The sequence below is a fragment of the Lissotriton vulgaris genome, chromosome 8 (genome assembly GCF_964263255.1).
Source record: "Lissotriton vulgaris chromosome 8, aLisVul1.2, whole genome shotgun sequence".
Classification (NCBI taxonomy): domain Eukaryota; kingdom Metazoa; phylum Chordata; class Amphibia; order Caudata; family Salamandridae; genus Lissotriton; species Lissotriton vulgaris.
The window spans coordinates 830,929,071-830,945,539 of record NC_141696.1 but is presented as its reverse complement, the minus strand read 5'-3'; the positions used below and the strand labels follow the sequence as shown (position 1 = coordinate 830,945,539).

The following is a 16,469-nucleotide window of genomic DNA, read 5'->3' as shown; positions in this document are numbered from 1 at the left end:
AAAATCATGCAGTGAGGTTCAATCTCCCCTATAGTTACCTAAAGCAGGGAAAATATGCATGTTATCATAAGTATCTCAGCTTGTCACTGTTCATCTACAAATACAGTACAGAAGAAGGAAACCCCACGTTTTGTTTTAATTGTCAAAGTGTAATTTTAATTGTGCTCTATGATCTGCCTTTCCCCCTTGGCTGGTAACTCTAGCAGCTGACTTTGTGGCAACACAACTCAATTGTTCTTACAGGTGAGCGGCTAGATCATTTCTTTATCACAGGTAACTATTGATGTCACCAGTCTTCTGGAGTGAGGAAATAAGAGATGAGCTTTTATTAAGCAATTGCAGGCTCCCTTGTAGTAAAAAGTCAGCTGGGCTATGAAGGGTTTATTCGCAAATAATTTCATATCAATAGGCTGTGTAATGATATACAAGAATAGTGATCCTGCTTGTGTTTCCTTTATTACAACAGATGCCAGCCATCAGTCAATGTAATACTGCATTATTTATGCATCCTATTCAGGTGTGCTAACCAACTCTCTAATCTTTCAGGTTGTTCGGAGAGTGAGCCTGATTGGAGATACCATGCTTTCAACGAGGAGAATTTTTTCTTCCAGTGTGCCCTGCCATCTTCAAACCCCAAAAATATTTTTAACACATCATCATCCGATAATAAAGAAGTTGAATGGTTCAGAGTACAGGAAGATAAGAGTGTGGTAAGGATAGACTTTACCAGAGACTCTAACCTCACACCACAAGGAAATTCTCTATGGTTTTCACAATTAGGAATTAAGGATTCTGGGACATACATCTGCACTGTAAGGTAGGTATTTTTATTCATTAAATTAAATTAAATATTTAAAGAATCTGGACGTCCATCATATGCCCACTGTGTTTAACATTCAGGTTTTTGGAAGCAAGTTATCACTTTCACCTCAGCACCTGCACTACTCTCTTATCATGTCACCTTACCTTCTTCCGTTAGCCTATCATTAAATGAGAAAGATTAAAGTGCTCTCTTGACCACACATTCAACAGCATTCCCAAACATGCATGAAATGTAACAACCAGGCAGGCCCATGGAAGCACCACATATGCCTGAACATTTGCTACTGAGCTCTTTTCTGTTGGCATCTAACTGAGCTGTCAGACAATAAAGCTGCATGAGGTCTGTTAGACCACTTCCTATTCAGAGCTGTGCATACCATCAACTCAGAGTTTGAATCCAGACAAAGCTGATTTATGTATTCGCCAGTCAGAGCTCTTAAATGTGAGCACCATTGAAAAGGGTGAAAATGTATACCTCGAATACCCTAACTATACAGTGTAGGAAAATGGTACCGCTTTGGCTGAAATCTATCAAAATACAAAAATTAAAGCATCTCAGGTTCTTTCTTCAGGCATGCAAAGCTCAGAGTCATAAAGAATGTTGCACTAGTCCTGTTTTATGCACACTTGTACAAGATGACAACCATGAACTTATCAGCCTATAAGAGCTTGCATTTTATGATTGGAGCGGCACCTAGGTGGATCTTAACAACACTGCTGTCAGAGAAATTCCCATTGATTGTTCAGGATATATTCATTAGTAATGTAATTCTGTTAGGGAATGTGCTTCTCTAATTAGCACCTATTCTGTATGGGGGTAGACACTACAAACTCATTGGGATATAATGGATTGCATTTTTGGTGAGAACTCTGACTCATTGAGTGGGCATCCATTCTGTTCTTGGGTGAATTCCATACATTTACTTGTATATATTCATTTGTATTTACATTTTGTTAGGAAGTGTGCCACTGTGGTGGCACCAATGCTGCCACAGGGTTGATCCTACAGATTGGTTCTGATATAATCACCTTTATATTTACTGGGATGATCACCTCCCTGGAGCTTACTCAAACATCTCCGGGCTGAATCCCATAGGTTTTCTGGGTAATTATATTTGAATTTACATGACATTAGGAACTGCACTCCTTTGAGTAGCACATGAGTTGCTCCATTAAAAATATGTGGACAAATTAAGCATAGTCATATCCATTCTTTAAGTACTGATTCTCCCTTATTCATTAAAACAACACATCTGGCTCTACCTGTGCCTTCCTCATCTAAATATGTAGCTTTATGGGTGATCCATAGACAGACCAACAAATCCTTTGATTACCCACAGAACCAGAACTTGTAGGCATTGCAGTCCTAATCACTCAGTGGTGCAAAGGAGCCCAAGCTTGGTCCAAGCAATAATATCGGTATATCGCCATGTGTCCTCTTACAAAGGGATTTTTTATTCTGAATAAATAATCTTTCAAAATCTAATTTACAGGATTTCTAGAATATGGGTTTAAATAAAGTAATTCAAAGTTATTTATGATTTAATCACACATAGATAATGCATGCCTCTGAATTTGGGAACATGCCATCACTCCATCTTCAGGAGTGTAATCCCTTTTTATAAACCTTTTGGTAACAATCAGTAGGCTGAGGGGACAGAACAGGATATGTATATTTTTTAATATATGTGTATTTATTAGCAAGCACCATTCTTCAAATAGTTGTGAGCAATCCTGTGTTAAACGTGATGTGGGTATAACTCAAACAACTGAAAAGGAAGAACTAAAGATAATTCTTTAGGCTTAAAAAGAAAATAGGATCGGACCACATAACTATGAAAGTTACTAAAATAAATGTCCACTGTCTTCCCATAGCATACCACTTTTAATAATTAATTTCAAGTCAACACAGTATTGTCTTGACTCCAGTGTCATACTGAATTTTGTACTCCTTGATGCCTTCTACTTATAAGTCCTTTCTCTATTGCTGTGTCCCGTTTAACTGTCCCTCCCTGAACGCAGCATAGATATATTCTTATATAGGAAGCTGATGCCCCTGAGATTCACCTAAACCCACATGCGTTGAACTGTTCTGATGACAATATATAGTCTGCTCCCTATCCCTCTCCCTTTGCTTTAGCCTGTTCAGTTCAGGGACTCAACAGACCTCATAATATTAGCAATTCCTACTTTGAATGTTTTCTCATCCTCTCATCCCTCAAACCCTTTCCTACCTCACTCACCTACTAACATGGACACCCCATACTTCTTTTACCTCTAACACCCTTATTCTTCTACCCCATCTTGCAACACACCTTCCTTTCTAGTTGTTACTTCCACCATCTGCCTTTAACTTACCAAATGTGTCAGCCATACAACCAGTCGTTTCCTATTTTTATTCTTTCTCCATCCATCAATCATCTTTCAGGGACACTTACGCCTAGTGAGAATCCACCCAAGTCCTACATGTCACCTTGATGCTCCCCATCTCTCACCACTGCAATCCTCATAACTCTACTTCCCAAATCTTTATACTTTGTTGCTCTCTCCCCCACACTAGTTTCTCTTGAGGTTCACAAGCGCCCTAACCCACCAAATTCACCACTCTTAATTGATACTAACTCTGTTTCTTCTCCTCTCAGGAATGCTCTAGTTAACATAATGGACATTGTTATGTTTTACTTACCACCTGACTTAAATTCCTCATTCCTTACTTATCTGTGAATCTCATTTTATTCATAACCAGCCCTTTGGCATTTCCCTTTCCTTAGCTCCCTCTCCTCCGTGCCAACCCCTCTATCTTGTCACAAGCATTGCTCCTTCCCCTCTCTCCTCATTCTTTCCTACTCCGCAGTGTTCCTTTGTCAGATTTTTTTGTGTGTAAATATGCCTTGTATATGTATTTTCAGTTCTGTCCAAAACACTTGAATACAATACTATACAAAGCCAGAACTGCCATACCCCCATCCAACCCAACACCACTTTCATCTACTGACTAACCATGGCCTTACCTTATCATGTCCAATCCTGTCAGCTTCTCCCAGTTATACCCATGAAAATCATGTTGAAGACCTAAAATTACTCCTGGCCCATCCTGGCCACCCTCTGATGTTCGGCCCCTAAAATTGGCATATCTGTATTACCCTTACTTGACCTTCATTTCTTATTGTCTTATCCCTATTTCCACTTTACTACTCCTGTCCTACCTCTCCAAATGTACTTGGCATACAAAGATGCACCCACTGTTTATGGAGCAATCCCATATGTCTCAAACATTGAGCTGCAGATTCAACCAACTATAGGTTCTGGAAGGTTAGGTAGCAGTCAGTCTAGTCTATCATTTTTTTACCTTCTTATGCACCCAAGCATCTGATACTGGATTGCTTATTGCAAAGGGCCACTTTTTGCTACTGCTCGAACAGCCAGGTCTTGAGCTTCTTCCTGAAGGAGAGGTGGTCTTGGGACAGGCGCAGGTCGGTCGGGAGGGAGTTCAAGGTCTTGGCGGCCAGGTAGGAGAAGGACCTTCCTCCTGTTGTCGTTCTTCGGCAGCGAGGGCGTGACTGGCTGATCGGAGATGGCGTTTGGGAGCGTAGAAGTTGATGCGGTTGTTGAGGTAGCTCGGGCCTTGATCGTGTAGGGCTTTGTGTGCGTGGGTGAGGAGACGGAAGGTGATTCTTTTGTTGATGGGGAGCCAATGCAGGTCTCTCAGATGTCTGGAGATATGGCTGTGTCGTGGGATGTCGAGGATGAGTCTGGCTGAGGTGTTCTGGATCCGCTGGAGTCTCTTCTGGAGCTTGGCGGTGGTTCCGGCGTAGAGGGCGTTGCCGTAGTCCAATCGGCTGGTGACGAGGGCCTGGGTGACCGTCTTTCTGGTCTCGGTGGGGATCCACCGGAAGATCTTCCGTAGCATGCGCAGGATGTTGAAGCACAACGAGGAGACGGCGTTGACTTGTCTGGTCATGGAGAGGGAGGAGTCCAGGATGAAGCCCAGGTTGCGTGCGTGGTCAGTCGGTTTGGGTGCGGTGCCCAGGGCGGGGGGCCACCAGGAGTCGTCCCAGGCGGAGGGCGAGGAGCCCAGGATGAGGACTTAAATCAAGTAAAGGCTATGATTCATGATGGCCCCCACAGATCAGGCCTCAGTCCGCCTCAAATTACATCTTCCCCAAGAATTTCAACGAAGGACGAATACTCAGCTCCAAATGTTACCGAGAGCTGTTCACCATCACCTCCACAGGGATTTAACGTGCTTCAGCACAACCAGCCACCAGCCAATACAAAGCCAACTCCAGCCTCACCTCAAAATTCCCCTTTAAGGGAGGACGACCACCTTCTTATTAATACAAGCTCGCCACCACCGTTAACAGCAAATGCACAGCCTATGAATACGGCTACGGACGAGCTTGCTGGGAGTAAACCAGTATTAACAGCTCAAAGGGAACTACAAATAGGGCCTACCTTACGCGACGACCTCATATCACCCACAAAATTCATACTAGAGCCATCTGACCAGTGCAACCACATGGGCCCCTCAACAGGTAGCCCGATTATAAAAAATTCATTTAAATTGCCTTTTTACAATGACGATCACAACAGGCCGCCCGCCAAGGAGAGCTGCCGCTCGCACAACGAGAATATTCTGTGGCCTCAACTCCTGCAAACACTCCAATCAACAGTTTCAGCTTTAAACTACCATTCTGATAAATTGGACCTGCAGGTGGACCTCTTAAACACATTGGCCGTGTTCACAGATGGGATTCACAAAAAGCTAGAGGGCCTTAACACCTTGATCATAAAGGCACAATCCAAAGCCCATCTGGTGCAGGCGGTACATTGCTGTTCACCAATAATTGACAGCCTCTCCTCGTTACCTGAGTTTCTCGCGTCAGTTTTAACTGAAGTCAAGAAACTCCAGCTATCTGGGCAGACTATTGTTCTCCTGCCGTATCCGACCCAGTTGTTCAGAAAACAGACAACAGGTATCAAGGCCCCGATAATATCAGAAAGTTTGAGAATTGTCACACTAACAATCCCTGGCACTATCAACCCCCCTCTTGAACTTCAAAACATGGACAAGTCAAATCACATAATTTGTCAATCCTTAACAACTAACTCGACCTCCTTAAAACCAAATCAAGCGACTCCTTGTAAGAGCACATGCTCAACCGGCAACATGGCTCCTGAGAGCTCCGGCTCGGTTGCCGATAAAGAAGTGATTGTGGCTCATATCCATAAGATGAGCAAGCGAGAGAAAAAAAGACTCTGGAAAAACCGACAAGTAACTGAAACTCGAAACACAATAAATCACTGTTTTAAAAAAAACACTTCTACCTCACCACCGGGCTCGCCCAGTACAACTAGTTCCACTACCAGCCAGTCCTCGTCCCAACAATGAATTTTGTACAAAAAAACAACATCAACAAACGCACAACCTGCATGAAATGCTTGGTCTGACCAAATTGAAGCTCTCAATCCTACTCCCCAAACATCACCAAAAGGAGACCTTCCTCCACCCAACGAGATGCCCGAAACAGATCAGGCCAGCCCATCTCCCATAAACGATATCCTAATAGCTACTCCCAGTGCTAGTACATCTATCCTGCCGACAGCAAGCAAGACAAGATCAGGGAGGAACTCAGAGTGTCTAGCACACTTCGCAGGTAATCCCATAGACAACGCAGAGGAAAGGCGTCGAAAAATTCCAACTACGACCCCGGGCCCGGCCACCAAGTGTAAAATCACTCTTAATAAAGCTAGTCTTACATCCCTTAGTAGCAAAACCATCTTCAATAAAGTGTCCCCAAACCTCTCCAGCAAAAAGACAGGTCTGCCACAAAAATCTTTTGGAAATCATTGGCGACCAGAAAACAGCGCAAAATCTCCAGCCCTCACCATCGTCCCAACTGAGAGCCAAAGGTGCAAAGAAGGGAACCGGTCCAAACTATTGTTAGTCCCCGAGTATATTTCCCAAGGCCCGCATGATATCCTGAATCATGGGAGCATTCTCAGACTCTTTAAATCAATTCCAGAATTAAGCAAACTGGTATCTAGCGACATAATATCTATTGGATTAACACCTAGCAATAGTAACCGTTCATTGAAACCACCTTGATAACCTTGGCAACCGAAGCAATAAAGGACCTGGTACTAGCACAGACAGAGCAATTTAACAGCTGGGGTATAAATCTAGTAACACCTACCGACCTTCGGTACCCCTCAATTCTGACTAGTGCCTCGGTTCCTGCAATCCAATCAGTAAAATCCACCATTTTCGGTATTGAGATCAGCTCGAAGCAGCTCTTTAACAGAGTCTGGCGAGTCCGTCATAGAGAGCCAATCCACTGTAAAGCCCGATTGGGACTGGCTGCCAGGGGCCCTGTTCCGAGGCCATAAAGATTGAAATATTATCTGCTCCAGCTTGTTGATATGCTCCTGGAACATTAATGGCCTTGATGCAAAACTTCGATCCCCTGACAGTCTGGAATTCCTGAAAAAAAATAACATCATACTTCTCCAGGAAACCTGGTCTGTATCAAGTTCCCCTATTGAAGGTTATCTCGAATTTAGGTTACCAGCAATAAGAGTGCACAAGCCTGGCCGGCCACGAGGGGGCCTTTCGAACTACGTCGCCTGTAAATTATCTTTGAACATCAAAGCGTTGGATTTATTGAAGACTGGATTACTGGCATCAGAATCAGCAGTCCAAACCCAGCCAGACAACTTTTTTGTCTTAACATTTATGTTGCACCTTACTCTAGCAAAAAAAAGGCCAAATTCAACCGACTGATTGACATCTTGTCCAACCTGATAAAAGCCCATGGTGCAGTCCCATGCTTAATTTCTGGAGATTTTAATACCAATTTACACTTAAGCACCCACGATGAATATAACAAAATACTCCCTGCCCCACCATCGTACCTAGTGCCCCTTCTCAAACCATGAGGCATCAGGCCAAGCAAGTTGGGTGAATATGCTGTTTTACAACTTAACAGCCTGGGTTTCACTGTATTGAATGGGAGATTTTCTATGGATTCTCCATCAGCCTGGACTTGAACTAACAGCACCTCCTACTCATTTCTCGATTACGGTTGAAATACTCCCTTTAATAGAGAACTTTTATATTGCACCTCCGGGTGTCAGTGACCATCGCCCCCAAATAATTGGTTTATCCCTCAATGTTGCTCATCATTCGGCAATAGCTCACACTACCACTGGCATATGCACAGAGAACCTTGAAAGATTGAAATGGACGGCACACCTACTCCCTGCAATAAAAATGTTAAAATTGAATATTAAAAACTGAATGAGCCAATGTGATAACGAAATGTAACGATTACTATAAAAATCATAAACATGTAACAGTTGTCTAGACATAAGCTCTGTAAACAACATACCGGGAAAACAAGAACAGTCCCTCCAGTACTAAAGTAAGCGAGAAAGAGTTGTCGAGGAACTCGTACGTCGTAAATCATGAGGAGGCACCAAGTACGTACTCTAAAAATTAATCAAACATGTATGGACAATCATTTATTGAGTGTTATTATTGCGTGCCAGCAAATGGTGATTACTATAGCCCACACCACCTCCTCTGAGTAGACCTTGGACTGCTCTACTTCGCTGCCCGGAGAGAGTAAAGTGCTACAATGGGGTTCTTGTTTCACAGAAAGGAGAATTGTTGATCTATTACTTGTGCAGGCCACGCAACTAATAACCAAGTTTCCTACAAAGGGCTAATAGCAGGATGAGAGTGCCGAGCTAAACACAGCCCCCCTTACAACTGAATAGGGAGTGCTCTGCTCTCACAAAAATGACCTAACATCTACCAATTGTCACTGTAGCCAGCTTGGAGCCATAGCAGGGAATCAGCAAATTCCATGCACTTCAAAGCCACTGTATAGAAAGTTTCTCCCACCATCCAGAACCAGGGCATCAAGGAATTAAGGTAGGACCTCAGACAGCAACTCTTCAGAACACTTCTGGACCTGTGGATACTTGCCAGGAAGAAGGACTGTTATAATGATAAAAGTACTCTACTCTGCTGGACTCCGGCCCTGCCACTGCCTTGCTGACATGCTGCCTTTCTGCCCTCGTGCCTAGGGAAGAAGGACTAGACGTTCAACCTGAACCCAGGACTAATAGAGTGACGCCAAAGGGCTGAGTCCTTTTCCTCAAAATGCTGCCCTACCAGTCCTTGGAAGTGGTGCTTAAGGTGGGCAGGTAGCCAAAATCCAAATGCTGGTACTTAGAGACATATACAAATGTTGGCTTAAATGTGCTCTGAGAACTAGGAGGAGAGTCAAACCAACCTGCTCCCCTGTCTGCCTGGGCGCATCACTGGTTGGATTTACTTTGCGGCTTCTCCCTCTACGTTTTCCTCTATAGCAGCAAATCAATTTCAGCGGTCCTTCTCCAAAGGGGTATCCGGTTTCGTGGAACTGTCTTCGCCTACAGCCCTCTGCCTTGTCACACTGGAGATTTTCAACTTCCATTTCAGAGACTAAGTCCTGACATAGAAATCTTCACTGTGGCTACGCCTTAAAGGCTATCTGACAATGATGCTCCCTCCTCGGACAACTCCTGTAGCCTTACTCCCCTGAACTTTACCTTCTCAGAATATTTTTCTCAGAAAGTCCACAGGTAAGCGCTGTCTGGGCACAATCCACTTTTAACCAAATCTCGCTCAATTGCGACTGACAATATTTTTCTACTTTGACCCTGTCTCGCTCAAGTAGATGTCCTCAGTTGGTGCCTTGATCTTTCAGCCTCTAGTGTTTACTTCAAAAATTCATACCTCCGGTTCTATTGTTTGGATTTTTGTTGTTTTGGTGTCAAATTGTTTATTAAGATTTACTATGTTTTTCTTTCCTCTTTATTACTGTTTGTGTGCTACATAAATACTTTACACATTGCTCATTGCCATTAAGTTAAATTTGACAGCTTTTTCTACCAAGCTACCCAGGGTTAAACAGAGGTTCATTTAGTGACTGTTTGTGGTTTACCCTGCAAGGTATTGTGGCTGTTGCTTGGCCGGGGCTCACTCTCCAGTCAACCAACAACCCAACTTCTCTCACTATAACTATAGCTTATGTATATGCAAGGGAACCACGTCAGCCCTAAGCGTGCTACACTGGTTTCCAGTTGGAAGAACTCTCTTCTTCAAGAAGTGCTTGTGCATGGAACCAAACTATTCTACCCTCACAAAAAAATAGAGAGGCATATTTATCTAACTTTCACGCCGTGCAGCAAGGGCGAGGGCAAAGGTGATGGTCGGAATGCACCTTATTTACCATTATACAGCACATTTATATCCTTTCGTTGTCCTGGTGCCCTTTTGGCTGCCTAGTGGCAACCCAGGCACCCTTGCGCCATGATGCAAGGGTGCCTGTGTTGTAGGTAGGATTGTTTTGTGCAGGTAGGGGAGTCTTCCTGCACAAAAACAATCCTCATGCATTGTCATCTTTCTATGTTTGCTGCAGAATGCTACACACTTAGAAAGAGGAAACAATGAGATAACAATATTTCTCCTTGGTGTGCCTTCCCTGAGGAGGTGCAGCATTTTGGCACAGTACCAGGTTTACCAGTGTTGGTAAATCTAGGAATTATTACAAATAACAATGGTCCTAAGCTCAGAGAGGATATTCAAACAAGTTATTTATAGACTACGATGAGTGCTATAAGTTTACTTCCTCTGTCCAGCCGGACATGAAATATTTATTTGGTCAATGTATAGAATACGAAAAATAGAAACACAAAAAATTACAAGAGGGCACAGTCCTGTACCCGGTGTGAGGGAAAGAAAATGGAGAAAAACGTGGAAAATAAAGTGGTTTTTCAGGCAATAACTTTGGAGCAAAACGTGGCTTGCATCTCAATACATAGTACAGCAAGCTCAAAGCGACAGTAACTACAATACATAAACACAATGGTAAATTTGCAGCACTGTTTGTGAAAGTCGACGTTTCGATCCCATGCTCCTATATTGGTGGGATCATCATCAGGACTATTTAATGATTGCCTGGTTGTCTAAAAATGTCCCCTTAACGTAGTTCAGGGAGGAGTACCGCGTGTCCAAGGCCTCAAGTCCGGTGCTGGTAACTTCTCCTGCGTGTCCTGGTGGTGACAGATGGTCTACGTGGCATACGCTAGGGTTCACGATCATGCCCAGGGGGGCTGCCACATAGGTTTGCGGTGTGGTTCCTTACGGAGCTCAAGTGAGTCTCTTCGGGAGTCGACGCTGTGGCCAATCTTCCTTGTGAAGCGCAATGTCAGGAACCATTGCGCTTAACTACGTTAAGGCGACATTTTTAGACAAATGCATTGTGCATTGGAATGCACAATGTGACAGGCACCGTGCAGTGCCTGCCACCTTGTGTATGCCAATTAAGGGGGTACAATAGGTACCCTCCAAGTGCAGCCCACCACCCACCACCCCCACCCGGCGGGGGCCCGCAACAGGACCCAAAGTTTTCACCTCATGCCTTTCCATGGCAGAGTCTCCACCATGGAAAAGCATTCCACTGCAGGCATACTAATATGGATGCACCGCCACCATATTGAGCCCCTTTTCCACCCGGCCGGCAATCCGACCTGTGGAAAAGAGGCTGGCGGTCTTTCCATCTGCCGCAGTGTCCCTTGCCATGCTAATATGGCGGGGGTTCACCAGGGACATTTAGCGGGCAGATCGCCACCGCCAGGCCGGTGGTGGCTATCCGCCTGATATCATAATGGGCCCCTTAGTTATGGCCATTACGCATTACACAATTGTAATACATTTACACACACATATATGCACGCACACATACACACACACACACACACACACACACATCCACCCCCACCTCCCAAAAATCCATTACAGGCCTTCTTACCACAATGAAATACTTCTTGCACATGCAACTTTTGCATTATGCTTTTACGTTCCGCATAAATCCAACTGAAGCTTATGTCTTCAATGTCTAAACAACATTTACTCCCATATTTAGACTGCACCAATCAGTGCTACAAGGACGCACTAGAGAAGGTACCATACAAACACAGTAGAAATGGCAATGCAGGCGCATTTTTGTGTGAGAAATCGAGAATCAGTTGCCCAAAATTACACGAACACACTACAAACATCAAAACATCAAAATGAACTCATATTAAAGGGAATGGTTCAGTGATCAGGAGTCTCATTTTCTTAATTTCATCACATTCGTTTTCAATGTGTTTCATTACACATAATCTTACAGACATGTGTATACCTGAATCGAAGGACTTGATTACATTTCGGCCTATGACATAAAACTATTAAACCTTCACGTCAGAGACCTTGAAGGATGCAATGTTGCGTGGTACATGGGCTTAATTAACCATATTTTAAAAGAAAGGGAAATAAGAACACAAACTGGCAAAAGAGACAAAAAGATGTGTATCAATCTAGCTAGATCTTTACTTGACTAGTCCAATTAGTAAATTGCCTGCTGGTTATGACCGAATGTTTTAGACCTTGAAAGATACCAGTTTAGTAAGGGGTGGCTAAACTGGGGCTGTATGGAATTCTAGTAAGAGCCTGCTGACCTAAGATTCTGCATATTCGAAAGAAACAACATATTCACAAAAAATAACAACTACTGTTATCATTTTTAAGTTTGAGTCTAACGTATACATTGTTGCGGTTTGTTTCATAGGTACACAAATATTATGCACAATTTAAATTCCACAGGCAACATTTGGGAAAACCATACTTCATGCATTTTCAAGATTATTGTTTGTGCAGACCTCAAAAAGTTTGCCATAAACTCTTTCCTACACCAACTCAATCTATCTCTGGTTTTCAACTGAATAAGCAAACAACCTACATTAGAAGAGTTCACTTAATTTTTTATAAAACTTGCACAATACCCACATAAGGGGGAACTGTTGGAAGACCACGGTCTTAACCACGAGTGTTCCGACTACGCAAGTGCAACCACTGTTGCCTTAACTTCGCACATGCCTAAACCATGCATATGCAGAGCGTGGTGTAGCTGCTGAAAGACGGAAGCAGGAACTTGCCACGATGAGGTAAGTTGGGCTTGAGGTTTTTTTAGGGCTAAGAGGGGGTCAGGGTAGATTTTAGGGCAGTGGAAGGGGTTGGGTTCGTTTAAGGGACAGGGCGGTGTTGTATAGTTCCTATAGAAAATATACAGGATCTGAGCATTTAGACAACAAACACTGTAGGATTGGCGTCAGACGAACACTAATCACCCCCACTGGGTATGTTAGCCTTTCTTTATCGGCTAGCTCACAGTGCCACTATAATCCCTCAGGACCATGGAAATAATGTACAACCTTTCGCTCAGTCACTCGTGCTTACTAAGTTTTTCTCAGAGAGATACACTGAATAAAACAAACCAGGCCTTTTCAATAATCATTTATTGAACAGTTGCTATTCTGGTGTAGAGTAGATGTGCTGCAACAACCGTTAGACAGTATAGGATATAAATGATTAACAGTACTATGAAAGTAAAAAGGTGGTATAGTTCTAACATCTTACTGAAATCATTAATACATTCAATTATATAAAACACATGATAAAAGGTGTGTACTCCTACAATGCCTCCCTATCTAGATGTACCTAAATGTCCCTAGCATGGGTGCAGTTCTCAAGCTAAGAATTCCTCTAGGATCTAGTCAACCCCATATCCTTAAGTGAGACTGTGGGACCCCGTCCTGGTCTCGAGCTGGACACCCAGCGAGGAATGTTAGACCACTGCGAGCTGGAGTGTCTGCATGCAGGAACTTTAGCGTCTCTGGTCAGTGTGCTGGCGGGGAAGTCTCGATCTCCTCTAGCTATCTTAGCAAGATGTGATGTATATATATACCCATAGGTCTCCTCAGGGGTCATACCTTTCTGTGTTACTGTGTTGGCCTAAGGAGGACGTACATAGATTTTATACAGGAGATGGTAGTCCTGCTGTGCTTCCAAGAATCCTCATGCATAATGTATGAGATTTCAAACTAGGGAAAACCTGTGTTCTGAATGCAGTGTAATATCTAGGTAAAAGGTCAGTCCCTGTAAACCGTGACAAGTGTAATGTAGGGAGAGAATATACGTGAAAGTTTACACTTTTACCAAGGCCTATATTATAGTACCTATATGGAATATAACAGCGGATGTTCCGGTAGTGTAAGTTAGGGTGCAGGGTTTTCGCCTTTAGTTTTTAGGGCGGGGTTTGGGGTAGGTTTTGGGACAGTGGAAGGGGTTGGGACGGTTTACTTTACAGCTTGGGGCAAGGGGCAGGGTAATGTACGATTTTAGGCCTTAGGGCAGTGGGAGGCGAATGGGTAGTTGGGGTATTTTTTAGGGCTGGGAGGGAGTTGGGGTAGGATTTAGAGCAGTGGAAGGGGTTGGACTAGTTTATGGGACATCTTGGGGTGGGGGCGGGGTAGTGTAAGAAAGGGTGCTGGGGGTTAAGGCCTTAGGGCAGTGGGCGGGCAGTGAGTAGTTGGGTTAATTTTCAGTTTGGGTAAGTTTTAGGGCAGTGGAAGGGGTAGGGTTAGTTTAAGGGACAGTGTGGGGGCAGGGTATTGTAGGGTTTTAGGCCTTAGGGCAGTGGGAGGGGAATCAGTTCTTGGGGTAGTTTTTAGGGCTGGGGTTGGGGTACATTTTAGGGCAGTGGAAGGGGTTGGGGTAGTTTAAGGGACAGTCTAGGGGGGCAAGGTGTCAGGTAGTGTAAGTTAGGGTGCAGGTTTTTAGGCCTTAGGGCAGTGGGAGGGGAATGGGTAGTTGTGTTTGGTTTTTAGGGCAGTGGAAGGGGTTGGGATAATTTAAGTGACAGACGGGGCAGGGTGTTGGGGTAGTGTAGGGTTGTAAGCCTTAGGGCAGTGGGAGGGGAATGGGTAGTTGGGGTATTTTATAGGGTTGGGGCTTGAGGTAAGCTTTAGGGCAGTGGCAGGGGTTTAAGGGACAGCGCGGGGAGGGGTGGAGGGGTGTTCCGGGGGAGGCAGGGTGGCGGTGATCCTAGCCACCCCTTTACTATTCATGCCTATACCACAACATTTCGTGGTAAAGGCATACGTGGTAAAGGAATGCGTGGTTAAGGCACATTCGTGGTTGGGCTGCGTGGTATAGGCACGCGTGGTAAAACCATTTGTGCTTCTATCATACAACCCCCACATAAGTTATAGGAATTTCACATGTAGCACAAAAGATGGTGTTCCACCCAACACACCCTTAACTTTAAAGGCCTTAACTACTATTCTGGGATCATTAGGGATATTGTTACAGACATTCATTTTATTGAGTCATGCATACCCTACATTTTTTACATATTCCACGGCACACTTATTATGACTAACATAGTCACCACAACATCTCAGGTAGTTGGGTCATAGTTTGAGGAATTAAAAAAAAGAACATCACAGATGATGACAGGATTTGTGTATCCTCATTACACATCCTAAAACAGAATAATTGTCATTAGTTTAATTTGTGGGTTATCTGTTCTGTAGCCTAATTGGCGTACAAATGCACCTACTTTTTTGATAATTGGTACAATTAAGAGCCATAATATTAAATTTAATAAACATATTAATATAGCTAATATAAAATAGAAAAGCAATCAATAAATTAGCATTAGTTATATTATAGATTATACCACATATTATACAATAATAAAGTGAAAAAATGGGTGAAGAAGATGCTAATATTGCTAATGGGAAAATAGGGTAATGAAAAAAAGGGAAGAAAAACATACCAACTAAACAACACAGAAGCAATGCACAGCTGCACTTCAAAACGAAAAAAAATAGAGATATCATTGTTACATAGTAAATAGTAAGTTTAGTCACAATAAAACAGCAATGGCAAAACCAATAAGTCTCTTTTTTTTAAAGTAAGCGTTACTAAAATTCAATACATCTGGCTTGTAACAAAAAAAATGTAAGCCAGCATAGCAGCTTTCATAATGCTTGTTACTTGAGACCCCTCCAAAAAGAAATAAGTAATTGCTTTACCAGGCTGCAATAATTTAAATAGTTACTAGAGGCACCTGGAGTCATACACAAAGGACCCGATTCACAAAATGCATTTTGGAGTGCATTTAGTAGTTCCACTGTAGTCCTATTAACGCACTGCAAAATGCAATTCACAAACCTAAATGCGGAGTCCTCCGCCTCCATCACTTCTATCTTTTCCATACAGAGTGCTCCGGACACCAAGGCATATGTTTTGGACATAAACATCAGAATATCCAAGCGGAGTGGTTGGAAAATGGGGATTACTTACTCGTAAATGGGAGAGTTTTAAGGAGCTGTAAGTAGAGGTTTACAGAGCGATATACAAATATGCACATCCACCTACAAAAGCCCATTGGTATTTACAGTCTGCACTTCTAGAGATACTACAGTCAAAAATGGTCTCAAACAGCAGTAAATGTACCCCATCACATCCTTGAATACGTCTAGCACACCACTTGGCCACTGTACTTCAACTCACCTCCATAGAAAATAATGGAGGCAGGTACTTATAATAACACTCATTAGAAGACAACATTAGTTTAATTAAATTATGCCAGATTTTAATTGAAATACAAATATAAAAACGTTTTTTATAAAATCTTGTTCAGTCTTACAATATTAGATTCAATAAACACATTTTAGCATTTTAAACATTAATATTTACATAC

General features: G+C 43.1%; 1 protein-coding gene across 2 annotated transcripts in view; it reads left to right on the top strand.

Moving 5' to 3' along the window:
- Positions 1-16,469, top strand: part of LOC147698067 (interleukin-18 receptor accessory protein-like) — a 349,579-nt gene that overhangs the window by 234,052 nt on the left and 99,058 nt on the right. For both annotated transcript variants that reach the window (XM_086934737.1, XM_086934736.1), the window contains exon 3: positions 547-817. In XM_086934737.1, the coding sequence (XP_086790863.1) occupies positions 547-817 (271 nt within the window). The remainder of the gene's footprint in view (positions 1-546; positions 818-16,469) is intronic.